The sequence below is a fragment of the Bombina bombina genome, chromosome 2 (genome assembly GCF_027579735.1).
Source record: "Bombina bombina isolate aBomBom1 chromosome 2, aBomBom1.pri, whole genome shotgun sequence".
Lineage (NCBI taxonomy): Eukaryota > Metazoa > Chordata > Amphibia > Anura > Bombinatoridae > Bombina > Bombina bombina.
In genome coordinates this window covers 11,545,353-11,566,409 of record NC_069500.1, presented here as the reverse complement: position 1 = coordinate 11,566,409, position 21,057 = coordinate 11,545,353, and the positions used below count along the sequence as shown (strand labels likewise).

The 21,057-nt window shown below is 40.3% G+C and overlaps 1 protein-coding gene across 1 annotated transcript in view; it reads right to left on the bottom strand.

Moving 5' to 3' along the window:
• Positions 1–809: 809 nt before the first annotated feature.
• LOC128646838 (centromere protein F) overlaps positions 810–21,057 on the bottom strand; it is a 131,744-nt gene continuing 111,496 nt past the window's right edge. Inside the window, exons 6-7 of the mRNA XM_053699637.1 lie at positions 1,881–2,173; positions 810–871 (exon numbers count right to left, since the gene is read on the bottom strand). Coding sequence (XP_053555612.1) covers positions 810–871; positions 1,881–2,173 — 355 coding nt within the window. The remainder of the gene's footprint in view (positions 872–1,880; positions 2,174–21,057) is intronic.

Below are 21,057 nucleotides of genomic sequence, written 5' to 3'. Positions count from 1 at the left end.
GGCTTGCTATAAATACATTAGTTAGACGCATTAATAACTGAATATTATAGGTCACACAGCACATAGGGCTTGCTATAAATACATTAGACGCATTAATAACTGAATATTATAGGTCACACAGCACATAGGGCTTGCTATAAATACATTAGTTAGACGCATTAATAACTGAATATTATAGGTCACACAGCACATAGGGCTTGCTATAAATACATTAGTTAGACGCATTAATAACTGAATATTATAGGTCACACAGCACATAGGGCTTGCTATAAATACATTAGACGCATTAATAACTGAATATTATAGGTCACACAGCACATAGGGCTTGCTATAAATACATTAGTTAGACGCATTAATAACTGAATATTATAGGTCACACAGCACATAGGGCTTGCTATAAATACATTAGTTAGACGCATTAATAACTGAATATTATAGGTCACACAGCACATAGGGCTTGCTATAAATACATTAGACGCATTAATAACTGAATATTATAGGTCACACAGCACATAGGGCTTGCTATAAATACATTAGACGCATTAATAACTGCGTATTATAGGTCACACAGCACAAAGGGCTTGCTATAAATACATTAGTTAGAGACTTCTGATATTTTTTCTTTCTATACAACAAAAGTGAATTAAACAGTAAAACTGTAAGCGGATACTTATAGATAAAATTGAAAAGATCAGTTTACAGCATTTTAAACATTTCAGGGACCCTTTGCAGTAGAACAAAGAACTAAGCAGAATACAGGAGTATTGGTCACACACACCTATGGCTTGCAATACCCCACACTCTCCACTTCACTCTAAAACACCCATAGAGGACCTGTGTGCAGCTTTAGGAGCCTCCAGAACAGCATAATCTGCTGGAAATTAAAGGGCCATAAAACCCAGAATTTTTCTCTCATGAATCAGATACAACATCCTTTGTTGTTTTTGGCAACCTTTGTTGACAATCATACCTAATAGGCTCAGGAGCAATAATGCACAACTTATGTGTTCTGCTAGCTCCTAGTAGTGCATTGCTGCTCCTTCAAGAAAGGATACCAAGAGAATAAAGCAAATTTCATAATAGAAGTGAACTGGAAACTTGTGTATAGTTGTTTGTTGTATCTGACTCATGAAGAGAAATTTGGTGTTTCTTGTCCCTTTCAAATTGCACAAGTAAATAAAAAATTATATTTCACCTTGATCTCAGTTAATATGTGACACATTATTGTATTTCTAATATTATTAATTTTATATTGTTTATACTAAATGATAAACCTGGGATTTCTGAACTTATTACGTGAGTGTTTTAGGTCAGTTGATACTGTAAAGACTGGGACTGTCCAATGAAAATCAGTTGATAAGTATACAGCTTTCCTCTTGTATATCAGTCGGACCCCAGAAAAAAACACACCCCATAAATGCCACTCAGCTCTTTAAATAGATAATATAAGGTGCCTATTTACTATGGTGCGAGCGGACGTTATCCGATATAGCGTATCATGTCCGCTGCACATAGATAAATGCCAATAACACACTCTCGGCATTTATCATTGCACCAGCAGTTCTTGTGAACTGCTGGTGCAATGCCGCCCCCTGCAGATTCACGGCCAATCAGCCGCTAGCAGGGGGTGTCAATCATCCCAATCGTATTCGATCAATTAGATTTCTGTCCGTCTCCTTAGAGCAGGCGGACAAGTTATGGGGCAGTGGTCTTTAGACCGCTGCTTCATGACTTCTGTTTCCAGCAAGCCTGAAGTCTCACCTTAAACAAGGGGCATCAAGCTCCATTCAGACCTTGATTATTCGGCCCCATAGCCTTCCCTGTACTCTTTTATGTCTAGATAGAATAATACAAATGACCTCACCTCACTGCCCACTTACCCTGCTGGTACTTACAGTGTAGGCTAAGACACTTCTGGGCATTCCTTAAACGCAGGCTCATGGCCGACCGATCCTGATCACACAAGCCCGACAGTCGCTTGCTTTCTTTCAGCTCAAGTTGGGTTTGTGACAGTTTCTTTTTTGTATCAGATAATTCAGTGTCTTTTTTAGTCAGGTTGTCCTTTGTAGCCTTTAACTGTGTATTTGTGTCAGAAAGAGATGATTTTGTACTTCTGAGATCCTTGTCTGAGCGCTGTTTTGCTAAATTTAAATTTTTCCGGTCACTCTCACAGCTGGACAGAAGGAACATGAGAGATATAAAGTTTAGTTATGGTATGTCTAATGAGGTCACTCTCACAGCTGGACAGAAGGAACATGAGAGATATAAAGTTTAGTTATGGTATGTCTAATGAGGTCACTCTCACAGCTGGACAGAAGGAACATGAGAGATATAAAGTTTAGTTATGGTATGTCTAATGAGGTCACTCTCACAGCTGGACAGAAGGAACATGAGAGATATAAAGTTTAGTTATGGTATGTCTAATGAGGTCACTCTCACAGCTGGACAGAAGGAACATGAGAGATATAAAGTTTAGTTATGGTCTGTCTAATGAGGTCACTCTCACAGCTGGACAGAAGGAACATGAGAGATATAAAGTTTAGTTATGGTATGTCTAATGAGGTCACTCTCACAGCTGGACAGAAGGAACATGAGAGATATAAAGTTTAGTTATGGTATGTCTAATGAGGTCACTCTCACAGCTGGACAGAAGGAACATGAGAGATATAAAGTTTAGTTATGGTATGTCTAATGAGGTCACTCTCACAGCTGGACAGAAGGAACATGAGAGATATAAAGTTTAGTTATGGTATGTCTAATGAGGTCACTCTCACAGCTGGACAGAAGGAACATGAGAGATATAAAGTTTAGTTATGGTCTGTCTAATGAGGTCACTCTCACAGCTGGACAGAAGGAACATGAGAGATATAAAGTTTAGTTATGGTATGTCTAATGAGGTCACTCTCACAGCTGGACAGAAGGAACATGAGAGATATAAAGTTTAGTTATGGTATGTCTAATGAGGTCACTCTCACAGCTGGACAGAAGGAACATGAGAGATATAAAGTTTAGTTATGGTCTGTCTAATGAGGTCACTCTCACAGCTGGACAGAAGGAACATGAGAGATATAAAGTTTAGTTATGGTATGTCTAATGAGGTCACTCTCACAGCTGGACAGAAGGAACATGAGAGATATAAAGTTTAGTTATGGTATGTCTAATGAGGTCACTCTCACAGCTGGACAGAAGGAACATGAGAGATATAAAGTTTAGTTATGGTATGTCTAATGAGGTCACTCTCACAGCTGGACAGAAGGAACATGAGAGATATAAAGTTTAGTTATGGTATGTCTAATGAGATCACTCTCACAGCTGGACAGAAGGAACATGAGAGATATAAAGTTTAGTTATGGTATGTCTAATGAGGTCACTCTCACAGCTGGACAGAAGGAACATGAGAGATATAAAGTTTAGTTATGGTATGTCTAATGAGGTCACTCTCACAGCTGGACAGAAGGAACATGAGAGATATAAAGTTTAGTTATGGTATGTCTAATGAGGTCACTCTCACAGCTGGACAGAAGGAACATGAGAGATATAAAGTTTAGTTATGGTATGTCTAATGAGGTCACTCTCACAGCTGGACAGAAGGAACATGAGAGATATAAAGTTTAGTTATGGTCTGTCTAATGAGGTCACTCTCACAGCTGGACAGAAGGAACATGAGAGATATAAAGTTTAGTTATGGTATGTCTAATGAGGTCACTCTCACAGCTGGACAGAAGGAACATGAGAGATATAAAGTTTAGTTATGGTATGTCTAATGAGGTCACTCTCACAGCTGGACAGAAGGAACATGAGAGATATAAAGTTTAGTTATGGTCTGTCTAATGAGGTCACTCTCACAGCTGGACAGAAGGAACATGAGAGATATAAAGTTTAGTTATGGTATGTCTAATGAGGTCACTCTCACAGCTGGACAGAAGGAACATGAGAGATATAAAGTTTAGTTATGGTATGTCTAATGAGGTCACTCTCACAGCTGGACAGAAGGAACATGAGAGATATAAAGTTTAGTTATGGTATGTCTAATGAGGTCACTCTCACAGCTGGACAGAAGGAACATGAGAGATATAAAGTTTAGTTATGGTCTGTCTAATGAGGTCACTCTCACAGCTGGACAGAAGGAACATGAGAGATATAAAGTTTAGTTATGGTATGTCTAATGAGGTCACTCTCACAGCTGGACAGAAGGAACATGAGAGATATAAAGTTTAGTTATGGTATGTCTAATGAGGTCACTCTCACAGCTGGACAGAAGGAACATGAGAGATATAAAGTTTAGTTATGGTCTGTCTAATGAGGTCACTCTCACAGCTGGACAGAAGGAACATGAGAGATATAAAGTTTAGTTATGGTATGTCTAATGAGGTCACTCTCACAGCTGGACAGAAGGAACATGAGAGATATAAAGTTTAGTTATGGTATGTCTAATGAGGTCACTCTCACAGCTGGACAGAAGGAACATGAGAGATATAAAGTTTAGTTATGGTATGTCTAATGAGGTCACTCTCACAGCTGGACAGAAGGAACATGAGAGATATAAAGTTTAGTTATGGTATGTCTAATGAGGTCACTCTCACAGCTGGACAGAAGGAACATGAGAGATATAAAGTTTAGTTATGGTATGTCTAATGAGGTCACTCTCACAGCTGGACAGAAGGAACATGAGAGATATAAAGTTTAGTTATGGTATGTCTAATGAGGTCACTCTCACAGCTGGACAGAAGGAACATGAGAGATATAAAGTTTAGTTATGGTATGTCTAATGAGGTCACTCTCACAGCTGGACAGAAGGAACATGAGAGATATAAAGTTTAGTTATGGTATGTCTAATGAGGTCACTCTCACAGCTGGACAGAAGGAACATGAGAGATATAAAGTTTAGTTATGGTATGTCTAATGAGGTCACTCTCACAGCTGGACAGAAGGAACATGAGAGATATAAAGTTTAGTTATGGTATGTCTAATGAGGTCACTCTCACAGCTGGACAGAAGGAACATGAGAGATATAAAGTTTAGTTATGGTATGTCTAATGAGGTCACTCTCACAGCTGGACAGAAGGAACATGAGAGATATAAACAAAGTTTAGTTATGGTATGTCTAATGAGGTCACTCACACACACTGCTCATAACATCCAGACTACATCTTTCCATGACAAAAACACCCCTCATAATGACCATGCACATTTTCTACTTTACCTAGATGCACCTTCTTCTGGAAAGTGACTGGTCCATCAACAGGTCTACATAACCTATATGTGGTCATCTAAATGACCCAGCAGGATAATCCACAATGGTATGATAACACTGAGTGCACAATACACACATATGTAGGTCCCACTGTGCAAAACAAGCAGATCTCATGGCACAAACACATAATGTACAGAGAGAGAAGTGCTCGCCAGGAAGGAACAATAGCTCTGTATCTTGTTCTATGGTGAGTTACCACCTAGGACCAGTCCCTTTTAGCCCAGTTGTGCTTTTCACAAAGGAGAACTTTCCTGAAGTAAATAATTCTGATCCCACCTATACACATCAGTCCAGCCACAAAATACCAGACAATGCTATTCTGTAAGATAATTGTTTCAGCCTTCTCTTCCTCTTCAGTGAGTTGCAGTCTTATCTCTCTAGGTACATTGGGCAAGGAGTCCATGTCTGATTTCCCTCATTAGCTTTTTGGAGACTTTCACTAGAATCATAATACAAATACATACAGAGAGAGGAGCGTTCAACCAGGAATGAACAGCAGCTCAAGAGCTTGTTCTCTGGTGAGTCACCACCTACTGTAGGAGCTGCCTCTTTTAGTCCAAATATGCTCTGTTTCAAAGGCACAATTGGGTTAAAAGAGGCTGGTAATAACAAAATATACAGGCTCATATGCAGGGAGGTAAATGCAAACTCAATTTAATTGAGATCAAAAGCATCCGAAAAACAAAGAGTGAAAGGACTAGTTCTTACGTGTTTCGGCTATGCCTTATTCATAGACCCTAGTCCTCCACTCTCACATTAACATATTTATAGGCTATATATCCACCTCCCCCACACAGTGCAAAATCATCCACCCACTTAAAGAGGCATACCTGTAATATGTATTATCCAACAATATTGAAGCCCATACATAAAGTATTTCAAATTATGTGACTATGTCATTGCTTAAAACAGTTAGATAATGCATGATATAGTAGAAATATCATCTCACTTAAAGAGGCTGGTTCCAGGTAGTGACTCACCAGAGAACAAGCTACTGAGCTGTTCTTTGTTCTTTGTTGAGTGTTTCTCTTGTTTGTATTTTTTATTATGACCCTGGGGAAAGACTCCCTAGGGATGATGGGTAAACCAGATGTGGACTCTGTCGAGGGATATGGCTGCAACTCATTAATAAGGCCCACAGAAGGTTCAAATGATTGTCTGGAGTCGTCATGTTCCTCATTAAGAGGAGCTTTGCCTGTTTTTTGGGGGGGCTGGACTGATCTTGGGCTAAAGAGGCTGCTCTTGGGTGGTAACTTGCCATAGAACAAGCTACTGAACCATTGTTCCTTCCTGGTTTAGCATTACTCTTTCTTGTACCCATTACACTAATGCACGTGCATCCATGCTTCTCACCAACTTTAATCTGCAACACAATTTAAGGTGAACAACAACAACAAAAAAATAGATAAATAAATTGACAGTGCAGAGTGTTCAGTATTAAGCTTTTTTTGCTGCCCCATAATTCCATCACCTATAGTTTTATCTCATATTTATTTCATTCATTTGAAACAACCTGGACCGGGGACATGTGCCCAGTACCACAACTAAATAACCAGGGACATGTGCCCAGTACCACAGCTAAATTACCAGGGGCATGTGTCCAGTACCACAACTAAATAACCAGGGACATGTGTCCAGTACCACAACTAAATAACCAGGGTCATGTGTCCAGTACCACAACTAAATAAACAGGGACATGTGTCCAGTACCACAACTAAATTACCAGGGACATGTGGCCAGTACCACAACTAAATAACCAGGGGCATGTGTCCAGTACCACAACTAAATAACCAGGGACATGTGTCCAGTACCACAACTAAATAACCAGGGACATGTGTCCAGTACCACAACTAAATAACCAGGGACATGTGTCCAGTACCACAACTAAATAACCAGGGACATGTGTCCAGTACCACAACTAAATAACCAGGGACATGTGTCCAGTACCACAACTAAATAACCAGAGACATGTGTCCAGTACAACAACTAAATAACCAGGGACATGTGTCCAGTACCACAACTAAATAACCAGGGGCATGTGTCCAGTACCACAACTAAATAACCAGGCACATGTGTCCAGTACCACAACTAAATAACCAGTGACCTGTGTCCAGTACCATAACTAAATATATGCACACGCTTATACACTGGTGCACAGACAAATTATACTGATAAACGCACACAAACATGCACACACACACATATATATGCACACGCTTATACACTGGTGCACAGACAAATTATACAGATAAACGCACACAAACACGCACACACATACATATATATGCACACACTTACACACTGGTGCACAGACAAATTATACAGATAAACGCACACAAACACGCACACACATACATATATATGCACATACTTATACACTGGTGCACAGACAAATTATACAGATAAATGCACACAAACACGCACACACACACATATATATGCACACACTTACACACTGGTGCACAGACAAATTATACAGATAAACGCACACAAACATGCACACACACAAATATATGCACACGCTTATACACTGGTGCACAGACAAATTATACAGATAAACGCACACAAACATGCACACACACACATATATATGCACACGCTTACACACTGGTGCACAGACAAATTATACAGATAAACGCACACAAACATGCACACACACACATATATATGCACACACTTACACACTGGTGCACAGACAGATTATACAGATAAACGCACACAAACATGCACACACACACATATATATGCACACGCTTACACACTGGTGCACAGACAAATTATACTGATAAACGCACACAAACATGCACACACACATACATATATATGCACACGCTTATACACTGGTGCACTGACAAATTATACAGATAAATGCACACAAACACGCACACACATACATATATATGCACACACTTACACACTGGTGCACAGACAAATTATACAGATAATCGCACACAAACACACACACACATACATATATATGCACACACTTACACACTGGTGCACAGACAAATTATACTGATAAACGCACACAAACATGCACACACACATACATATATATGCACACACTTACACACTGGTGCACAGACAAATTATACAGATAATCGCACACAAACACACACACACATACATATATATGCACACGCTTATACACGGATGTACAGACAAATTATACAGATAATCGCACACAAACACACACACACATACATATATATGCACACGCTTATACACTGGTGCACAGACAAATTATACAGATAAATGCACACAAACACGCACACACATACATATATATGCACACACTTACACACTGGTGCACAGACAAATTATACAGATAAACGCACACAAACATGCACACACACACATATATATGCACACGCTTATACACGGATGTACAGACAAATTATACAGATAAACGCACACAAACATGCACACACACACATATATATGCACACGCTTATACACTGGTGCACAGACAAATTATACAGATAAACCCACACAAGCATGCACACACACACATATATATGCACACACTTACACACTGGTGCACAGACAAATTATACAGATAAACGCACACAAACACACACACACATACATATATATGCACACACTTATACACTGGTGCACAGACAAATTATACAGATAAATGTACACAAACACGAACACACACATATGCACACGCTTATACACTGGTGCACAGACAAATTATACAGATAAACGCACACAAAAATGCACACACACACATATGCACACGCTTATACACTGGTGCACAGACAAATTATACAGATAAACGCACACAAAAATGCACACACACACATATGCACACGCTTATACACTGGTGCACAGACAAATTATACAGATAAACGCACACAAACACGCACACACACACATATATATGCACACACTTACACACTGGTGCACAGACAAATTATACAGATAATCGCACACAAACACGCACACACACACATATATATGCCCACGCTTATACACTGGTGCACAGACAAATTATACAGATAAACGCACACAAACACGCACACACACACATATATATGCACACGCTTATACACTGGTGCACAGACAAATTATACAGATAAACGCACACAAACACGCACACACACACATATATATGCACACACTTACACACTGGTGCACGGACAAATTATACAGATAAACGCACACACACACATATATATGCACACGCTTATACACTGGTGCACAGACAAATTATACAGATAAATGCACACAAACACGCACACACATACATATATATGCACACACTTACACACTGGTGCACAGACAAATTATACAGATAATCGCACACAAACACGCACACACACACATATATATGCACACACTTACACACTGGTGCACAGACAAATTATACAGATAAACGCACACAAACACATATATATGCACACGCTTATACACTGGTGTACAGACAAATTATACAGATAAACGCACACAAACACGCACACACACACATATATATGCACACACTTACACACTGGTGCACGGACAAATTATACAGATAAACGCACACACACAAATATATGCACACGCTTATACACTGGTGCACAGACAAATTATACAGATAAACGCACACAAACACGCACACACACACATATATATGCACACACTTACACACTGGTGCACAGACAAATTATACAGATAAACGCACACAAACATGCACACACACACATATATATGCACACGCTTATACACGGATGTACAGACAAATTATACAGATAAACGCACACAAACATGCACACACACACATATATATGCACACGCTTATACACGGATGTACAGACAAATTATACAGATAAACGCACACAAACACGCACACACACATATGCACACGCTTATACACAGATGTACAGACAAATTATACAGATAAACGCACACAAACATGCACACACACACATATGCACACGCTTATACACTGACAAATTATACACGTCCAAGAAAGGAGAAAACCTTCCTCGTGAAAAGAATACACATATAGCACTCTGGGTTATATACTAATTGACAGTTAAATTAGCTGATATGATATAAACAGCTTACATGAAAAATTAAACTTGTGGGCAAGAGAAAAGTTAAAATTTAACATTTATTAAGTTCAAAATAAAATAGGAAGTACAATAAAAACACACTTAGGAACTTTGAATACTATACTAAGTATACATGTGGAGTGAAACATATATGGGGGGGTAGTTATCAACGCGTCTACTTATCTGCCTTCGCCGGTTCAATACGCCCGCCTAAGCTCGCCTATCATCGCCGCCGCGGACCTGCAAAATTTCGCCTAAGTTATCAAAAAAGCTGTCAAAAAGCCGCGCACCAAGTACGGGGCGATGAGCAGCGGACTGTGAGAGTTATCACTCATCCGATCTCGCTGCTCTTCGGCTTTTTGACAGCTTTCTTGCTAGCCTGTCACTAAACACCCACACTAACTACACTGTTCTACCCCCTATACCGGCGCCCCCGGAGCCCCCCGCAACTCAATAAAGTTATTAACCCCTAAACCGCCGCTCCTAGACCCCGCCGCAACTCTTATAAATGTATTAACCCCTAAACCGCCGCTCCCGGACAACGCCGCCACCTACATTATACCTAGTAATCGCTATCCTGCCCCCCCTATACCGCTGCCCTCTATAATAAAGTTATTAACCCCTATCCTGCCGATCCCGGACCTCGCCGTAACTAAATAAATAGATTAACCCCTAAACCGCCGCTCCCGGCCACCTATAATAAATTTATAAACCCCTAACCTGCCCCCCCTACACCGCCGCCACTGTAATAAAATTATTAAGCCCTAAACCTAAGTCTAACACTAACCCTAACACCCCCCTAACTTAAATATTAATTAAATAAATCTTAATAATATTTATATTATTAACTAAATTAATCCTATTTAAAACTAACTACTTACCTTTAAAATAAACCCTAATATAGCTACAATATAAATAATAATTATATTGTAGCTATCTTAGGATTTATTTTTATTTTACAGGCAAATTTCAATTTATTTTAACTAGGTACAATAGCTATTAAATAGTTATTAACTATTTAATAGCTTACCTAGCTAAAATAAAGAGACATTTACCTGTAAACTAAAAACTAACCTAAGTTACAATTACACCTAACACTACACTATCATTAAATAAATTATTCCTATTTAAAACTAAATACTTACCTATAAAATAAATGCACACAAACATGCACACACACACATATATATGCACACGCTTATACACTGGTGCACAGACAAATTATACAGATAAACGCACACAAACACGCACACACACACATATATATGCCCACGCTTATACACTGGTGCACAGACAAATTATACAGATAAACGCACACAAACAAGCACACACACACATATATATGCACACACACACCCTGTGCTACTGTGTTACCTGCTTACCTGAATATCACTTGCTACAGTGTATTTGTGTACAGACATTAGATCACAAGCTGTGTGTGTCACTAGTGAATAATCACACATAGATCACTGATGTGCCGCACCCTGTGCTACTGTGTTACCTGCTTATCTGATTATCACTTGCTACAGTGTGTTTGTGTACAGACATTAGATCACAAGCTGTGTGTGTCACTAGTGAATAATCACACATAGATCACTGATGTGCCGCACCCTGTACTACTGAGTTACCTGCTTATCTGAGTATCACTTGCTACAGTGTGTTTGTGTACAGACATTAGATCACAAGCTGTGTGTGTCACTAGTGAATAATCACACATAGATCACTGATGTGCCGCACCCTGTGCTACTGTGTTACCTGCTTATCTGAGTATCACTTGCTACAGTGTGTTTGTGTACAGACATTAGATCACAAACTGTGTGTCACTAGTGAATAATCACACATAGATCACTGATGTGCCGCACCCTGTGCTACTGTGTTACCTGCTTATCTGAGTATCACTTGCTACAGAGTATTTGTGTACAGACATTAGATCACAAGCTGTGTGTGTCACTAGTGAATAATCACACATAGATCACTGATGTGCCGCACCCTGTGCTATTGTGTTACCTGCTTATCTGAGTATCACTTGCTACAGTGTGTTTGTGTACAGACATTAGATCACAAGCTGTGTGTGTTACTAGTGAATAATCACACATAGATCACTGATGTGCCGCACCCTGTGCTATTGTGTTACCTGTTTATCTGAGTATCACTTGCTACAGTGTATTTGTGTACAGACATTAGATCACAAGCTGTGTGTGTCACTAGTGAATAATCACACATAGATCACTGATGTGCTGCACCCTGTGCTATTGTGTTACCTATTTATCTGAGTATCACTTGCTACAGTGTGTTTGTGTACAGACATTAGATCACAAGCTGTGTGTGTCACTAGTGAATAATCACACATAGATCACTGATGTGCTGCACCCTGTGCTATTGTGTTACCTATTTATCTGAGTATCACTTGCTACAGTGTGTTTGTGTACAGACATTAGATCACAAGCTGTGTGTGTCACTAGTGAATAATCACACATAGATCACTGATGTGCCGCACCCTGTGCTATTGTGTTACCTATTTATCTGCGTATCACTTGCTACAGTGTGTTTGTGTACAGACATTAGATCACAAGCTGTGTGTGTCACTAGTGAATAATCACACATAGATCACTGATGTGCCGCACCCTGTGCTATTGTGTTACCTATTTATCTGCGTATCACTTGCTACAGTGTGTTTGTGTACAGACATTAGATCACAAGCTGTGTGTGTCACTAGTGAATAATCACACATAGATCACTGATGTGCCGCACCCTGTGCTATTGTGTTACCTACATATATGAGTATCACTTGCTACAGTGTGTTTGTGTACAGACATTAGATCACAAGCAGTGTGTGTCACTAGTGAATAATAACACATAGATCACTGATGTGCCGCACCCTGTGCTACTGTGTTACCTATTTATCTGAGTATCACTTGCTACAGTGTATTTGTGTACAGACATTAGATCACAAGCTGTGTGTGTCACTAGTGAATAATCACACATAGATCACTGATGTGCCGCACCCTGTGCTACTGTGTTACCTACATATATGGGTATCACTTGCTACAGTGTGTTTGTGTACAGACATTAGATCACAAGCTGTGTGTGTCACTAGTGAATAATCACACCTAGATCACTGATGTGCCTCACCCTGTGCAATTGAGTTACCTATTTATCTGAGTATCACTTGCTACAGTGTGTTTGTGTACAGACATTAGATCACAAGCTGTGTGTGTCACTAGTGAATAATCACACCTAGATCACTGATGTGCCTCACCCTGTGCTATTGTGTTACCTATTTATCTGAGTATCACTTGCTACAGTGTGTTTGTGTACAGACATTAGATCACAAGCTGTGTGTGTCACTAGTGAATAATCACACATAGATCACTGATGTGCCACACCCTGTGCTACTGTGTTACCTATTTATCTGATTATCACTTGCTACAGTGTGTTTGTGTACAGACATTAGATCACAAGCTGTGTGTGTCACTAGTGAATAATCACACATAGATCACTGATGTGCCGCACCCTGTGCTACTGTGTTACCTATTTATCTGAGTATCACTTGCTACAGTGTGTTTGTGTACAGACATTAGATCACAAGCTGTGTGTGTCACTAGTGAATAATCACACATAGATCACTGATGTGCCGCACCCTGTGCTACTGTGTTACCTGCTTACCTGAGTATCACTTGCTACAGTGTGTTTGTGTACAGACATTAGATCACAAGCTGTGTGTGTCACTAGTGAATAATCACACATAGATCACTGATGTGCCGCACCCTGTGCTACTGTGTTACCTATTTATCTGAGTATCACTTGCTACAGTGTATTTGTGTACAGACATTAGATCACAAGCTGTGTGTGTCACTAGTGAATAATCACACATAGATCACTGATGTGCCGCACCCTGTGCTACTGTGTTACCTACATATATGGGTATCACTTGCTACAGTGTGTTTGTGTACAGACATTAGATCACAAGCTGTGTGTGTCACTAGTGAATAATCACACCTAGATCACTGATGTGCCTCACCCTGTGCTATTGAGTTACCTATTTATCTGATTATCACTTGCTACAGTGTGTTTGTGTACAGACATTAGATCACAAGCTGTGTGTGTCACTAGTGAATAATCACACATAGATCACTGATGTGCCGCACCCTGTGCTACTGTGTTACCTGCTTATCTGATTATCACTTGCTACAGTGTGTTTGTGTACAGACATTAGATCACAAGCTGTGTGTGTCACTAGTGAATAATCACACATAGATCACTGATGTGCTGCACCCTGTGCTATTGTGTTACCTACATATATGAGTATCACTTGCTACAGTGTGTTTGTGTACAGACATTAGATCACAAACTGTGTGTCACTAGTGAATAATCACACATAGATCACTGATGTGCCGCACCCTGTGCTACTGTGTTACCTGCTTATCTGAGTATCACTTGCCACAGAGTATTTGTGTACAGACATTAGATCACAAGCTGTGTGTGTCACTAGTGAATAATCACACATAGATCACTGATGTGCCGCACCCTGTGCTATTGTGTTACCTGTTTATCTGAGTATCACTTGCTACAGTGTATTTGTGTACAGACATTAGATCACAAGCTGTGTGTGTCACTAGTGAATAATCACACATAGATCACTGATGTGCCGCACCCTGTGCTACTGTGTTACCTGCTTACCTGAGTATCACTTGCTACAGTGTGTTTGTGTACAGACATTAGATCACAAGCTGTGTGTGTCACTAGTGAATAATCACACATAGATCACTGATGTGCTGCACCCTGTGCTATTGTGTTACCTATTTATCTAAGTATCACTTGCTACAGTGTGTTTGTGTACAGACATTAGATCACAAGCTGTGTGTGTCACTAGTGAATAATCACACATAGATCACTGATGTGCTGCACCCTGTGCTATTGTGTTACCTATTTATCTGAGTATCACTTGCTACAGTGTATTTGTGTACAGACATTAGATCACAAGCTGTGTGTGTCACTAGTGAATAATCACACATAGATCACTGATGTGCCGCACCCTGTGCTACTGTGTTACCTACATATATGGGTATCACTTGCTACAGTGTGTTTGTGTACAGACATTAGATCACAAGCTGTGTGTGTCACTAGTGAATAATCACACCTAGATCACTGATGTGCCTCACCCTGTGCTATTGAGTTACCTATTTATCTGAGTATCACTTGCTACAGTGTGTTTGTGTACAGACATTAGATCACAAGCTGTGTGTGTCACTAGTGAATAATCACACATAGATCACTGATGTGCCGCACCCTGTGCTACTGTGTTACCTGCTTACCTGAGTATCACTTGCTACAGTGTGTTTGTGTACAGACATTAGATCACAAGCTGTGTGTGTCACTAGTGAATAATCACACATAGATCACTGATGTGCTGCACCCTGTGCTATTGTGTTACCTATTTATCTGAGTATCACTTGCTACAGTGTATTTGTGTACAGACATTAGATCACAAGCTGTGTGTGTCACTAGTGAATAATCACACATAGATCACTGATGTGCCGCACCCTGTGCTACTGTGTTACCTACATATATGGGTATCACTTGCTACAGTGTGTTTGTGTACAGACATTAGATCACAAGCTGTGTGTGTCACTAGTGAATAATCACACATAGATCACTGATGTGCCGCACCCTGTGCTACTGTGTTACCTATTTATCTGAGTATCACTTGCTACAGTGTGTTTGTGTACAGACATTAGATCACAAGCTGTGTGTGTCACTAGTGAATAATCACACATAGATCACTGATGTGCCGCACCCTGTGCTACTGTGTTACCTACATATATGGGTATCACTTGCTACAGTGTGTTTGTGTACAGACATTAGATCACAAGCTGTGTGTGTCACTAGTGAATAATCACACATAGATCACTGATGTGCCGCACCCTGTGCTATTGTGTTACATGTTTATCTGAGTATCACTTGCTACAGTGTGTTGTGTACAGACATTAGATCACAAGCTGTGTGTGTCACTAGTGAATAATCACACATAGATCACTGATGTGCTGCACCCTGTGCTATTGTGTTACCTATTTATCTGAGTATCACTTGCTACAGTGTATTTGTGTACAGACATTAGATCACAAGCTGTGTGTGTCACTAGTGAATAATCACACATAGATCACTGATGTGCGCACCCTGTGCTACTGTGTTACCTACATATATGGGTATCACTTGCTACAGTGTGTTTGTGTACAGACATTAGATCACAAGCTGTGTGTGTCACTAGTGAATAATCACACCTAGATCACTGATGTGCCTCACCCTGTGCTATTGAGTTACCTATTTATCTGATTATCACTTGCTACAGTGTGTTTGTGTACAGACATTAGATCACAAGCTGTGTGTGTCACTAGTGAATAATCACACATAGATCACTGATGTGCTGCACCCTGTGCTATTGTGTTACCTACTTATCTGAGTATCACTTGCTACAGTGTATTTGTGTACAGACATTAGATCACAAGCTGTGTGTGTCACTAGTGAATAATCACAAATAGATCACTGATGTGCCGCACCTTGTGCTACTGTGTTACCTATTTATCTGCGTATCACTTGCTACAGTGTGTTTGTGTACAGACATTAGATCACAAGCTGTGTGTCACTAGTGAATAATCACACATTGATCACTGATGTGCCGCACCCTGTGCTACTGTGTTACCTGTTTATCTGAGTATCACTTGCTACAGTGTGTTTGTGTACAGACATTAGATCACAAGCTGTGTGTGTCACTAGTGAATAATCACACATAGATCACTGATGTGCCACACCCTGTGCTACTGTGTTACCTATTTATCTGCGTATCACTTGCTACAGTGTGTTTGTGTACAGACATTAGATCACAAGCTGTGTGTCACTAGTGAATAATCACACATTGATCACTGATGTGCCGCACCCTGTGCTACTGTGTTACCTGTTTATCTGAGTATCACTTGCTACAGTGTGTTTGTGTACAGACATTAGATCACAAGCTGTGTGTGTCACTAGTGAATAATCACACATAGATCACTGATGTGCCGCACCCTGTGCTACTGTGTTACCTGTTAATCTGAGTATCACTTGCTACAGTGTGTTTGTGTACAGACATTAGATCACAAGCTGTGTGTCACTAGTGAATAATTACACATTGATCACTGATGTGCCGCACCCTGTGCTACTGTGTTACCTGTTTATCTGAGTATCACTTGCTACAGTGTGTTTGTGTACAGATATTAGATCACAAGCTGTGTGTGTGTCACTACTGAATAATCACACATAGATCACTGCTGTGCCGCACCCTGTGCTACTGTGTTACCTATTTATCTGAGTGTCACTTGCTACAGTGTGTTTGTGTACAGACATTAGATCACAAGCTGTGTGTGTCACTAGTGAATAATCACACATAGATCACTGATGTGCCGCACCCTGTGCTACTGTGTTACCTGTTAATCTGAGTATCACTTGCTACAGTGTGTTTGTGTACAGACATTAGATCACAAGCTGTGTGTGTCACTAGTGAATAATCACACATAGATCACTGCTGTGCCGCACCCTGTGCTACTGTGTTACCTATTTATCTGAGTGTCACTTGCTACAGTGTGTTTGTGTACAGACATTAGATCACAAGCTGTGTGTGTCACTAGTGAATAATCACACATAGATCACTGATGTGCCGCACCCTGTGCTACTGTGTTACCTGCTTATCTGAGTATCACTTGCTACAGTGTGTTTGTGTACAGACATTAGATCACAAGCTGTGTGTGTCACTAGTGAATAATCACACATAGATCAATGATGTGCCGCACCCTGTGCTACTGTGTTACTTGCTTATCTGAGTATCACTTGCTACAGTCTGTTTGTGTACAGACATTAGATCACAAGCTATGTGTGTCACTAGTGAATAATCACACATAGATCACTGATGTGCTGCACCCTGTGCTATTGTGTTACCTACTTATCTGAGTATCACTTGCTACAGTGTGTTTGTGTACAGACATTAGATCACAAGCTGTGTGTGTCACTAGTGAATAATCACACATAGATCACTGATGTGCTGCACCCTGTGCTACTGTGTTACCTGCTTATCTGAGTATCACTTGCTACAGTGTGTTTGTGTACAGAAATTAGATCACAAGCTGTGTGTGTCATTACTGAATAATCACACATAGATCACTGATGTGCCGCACCCTGTGCTATTGTGTTACCTACTTATCTGAGTATCACTTGCTACAGTGTGTTTGTGTACAGACATTAGATCACAAGCTGTGTGTGTCACTAGTGAATAATCACACATAGATCACTGATGTGCCGCACCCTGTGTTATTGTGTAACCTGCGCATCTGAGTATCACTTGCTACAGTGTGTTTGTGTACAGACATTAGATCACAAGCTGTGTGTGTCACTAGTGAATAATCACACATAGATCACTGATGTGCCGCACCCTGTGCTATTGTGTTACATGTTTATCTGAGTATAACTTGCTACAGTGTGTTTGTGTACAGACATTAGATCACAAGCTGTGTGTGTCACTAGTGAATAATCACACATAGATCACTGATGTGCTGCACCCTGTGCTACTGTGTTACCTGCTTATCTGAGTATCACTTGCTACAGTGTGTTTGTGTACAGACATTAGATCACAAACTGTGTGTGTCACTAGTGAATAATCACACATAGATCACTGATGTGCCGCACCCTGTGCTACTGTGTTACATGTTTATCTGAGTATCACTTGCTACAGTGTGTTTGTGTACAGACATTAGATCACAAGCTGTGTGTGTCACTAGTGAATAATCACACATAGATCACTGATGTGCCGCACCCTGTGCTACTGTGTTACCTGCTTATCTTATTATCACTTGCTACAGTGTGTTTGTGTACAGACATTAGATCACAAGCTGTGTGTGTCACTAGTGAATAATCACACATAGATCACTAATGTGCCGCACCCTGTGCTACTGTGTTACCTGTTTATCTGAGTATCACTTGCTACAGTGTGTTTGTGTACAGACATTAGATCACAAGCTGTGTGTGTAACTAGTGAATAATCACACCTAGATCACTGATGTGCCGCACCCTGTGCTACTGTGTTACCTGCTTACCTGAGTATCACTTGCTACAGTGTGTTTGTGTACAGACATTAGATCACAAGCTGTGTGTGTGTCACTAGTGAATAATCACACATAGATCACTGATGTGCCGCACCCTGTGCTACTGTGTTACCTGCTTACCTGAGTATCACTTGCTACAGTGTGTTTGTGTACAGACATTAGATCACAAGCTGTGTGTGTGTCACTAGTGAATAATCACACATAGATCACTGATGTGCTGCACCCTGTGCTACTGTGTTACCTGCTTATCTTATTATCACTTGCTACAGTGTGTTTGTTTAGATCACACATTAGATCACAAGCTGTGTGTGTGTCACTAGTGAATAATCACACATAGATCACTGATGTGCCGCACCCTGTGCTACTGTGTTACCTGTTTATCTGAGTATCACTTGCTACAGTGTGTTTGTGTACAGACATTAGATCACAAGCTGTGTGTGTCACTAGTGAATAATCACACCTAGATCACTGATGTGCCGCACCCTGTGCTACTGTGTTACCTGCTTATCTTATTATCACTTGCTACAGTGTGTTTGTGTACAGACATTAGATCACAAGCTGTGTGTCACTAGTGAATAATCACACATAGATCACTGATGTGCCGCACCCTGTGCTACTGTGTTACCTGCGTATCTGAGTATCACTTGCTACAGTGTGTTTGTGTACAGACATTAGATCACAAGCTGTGTGTCACTAGTGAATAATCACACATAGATCACTGATATGCCGCACCCTGTGATACTGTGTTACATATTTATCTGAGTATCACTTGCTACAGTGTGTTTGTGTACAGACATTAGATCACAAGCTGTGTGTGTCACTAGTGAATAATCACACATAGATCACTGATGTGCTGCACCCTGTGCTATTGTGTTACCTGCTTATCTGAGTATCACTTGCTACAGTGTGTTTGTGTACAGACATTAGATCACAAGCTGTGTGTGTCACTAGTGAATAATCACACATAGATCACTGATGTGCCGCACCCTGTGCTATTGAGTTACCTGTTTATCTGAGTATCACTTGCTACAGTATGTTTGTGTACAGACATTAGATCACAAGCTGTGTGTCACTAGTGAATAATCACACATAGATCACTGATGTGCCTCACCCTGTGCTACTGTGTTACCTGCTTATCTGAGTATCACTTGCTACAGAGTATTTGTGTACAGACATTAGATCACAAGCTGTGTGTGTCACTAGTGAATAATCACACATAGATCACTGATGTGCCGCACCCTGTGCTATTGAGTTACCTGTTTATCTGAGTATCACTTGCTACAGTATGTTTGTGTACAGACATTAGATCACAAGCTGTGTGTCACTAGTGAATAATCACACATAGATCACTGATGTGCCTCACCCTGTGCTACTGTGTTACCTGCTTATCTGAGTATCACTTGCTACAGTGTGTTTGTGTACAGACATTAGATCACAAGCTGTGTGTGTCACTACTGAATAATCACACATAGATCACTGATGTGCCGCACCCTGTGCTATTGAGTTACCTGTTTATCTGAGTATCACTTGCTACAGTGTGTTTGTGTACAGACATTAGATCACAAGCTGTGTGTCACTAGTGAATAATCACACATAGATCACTGATGTGCCGCACCCTGTGCTATTGATT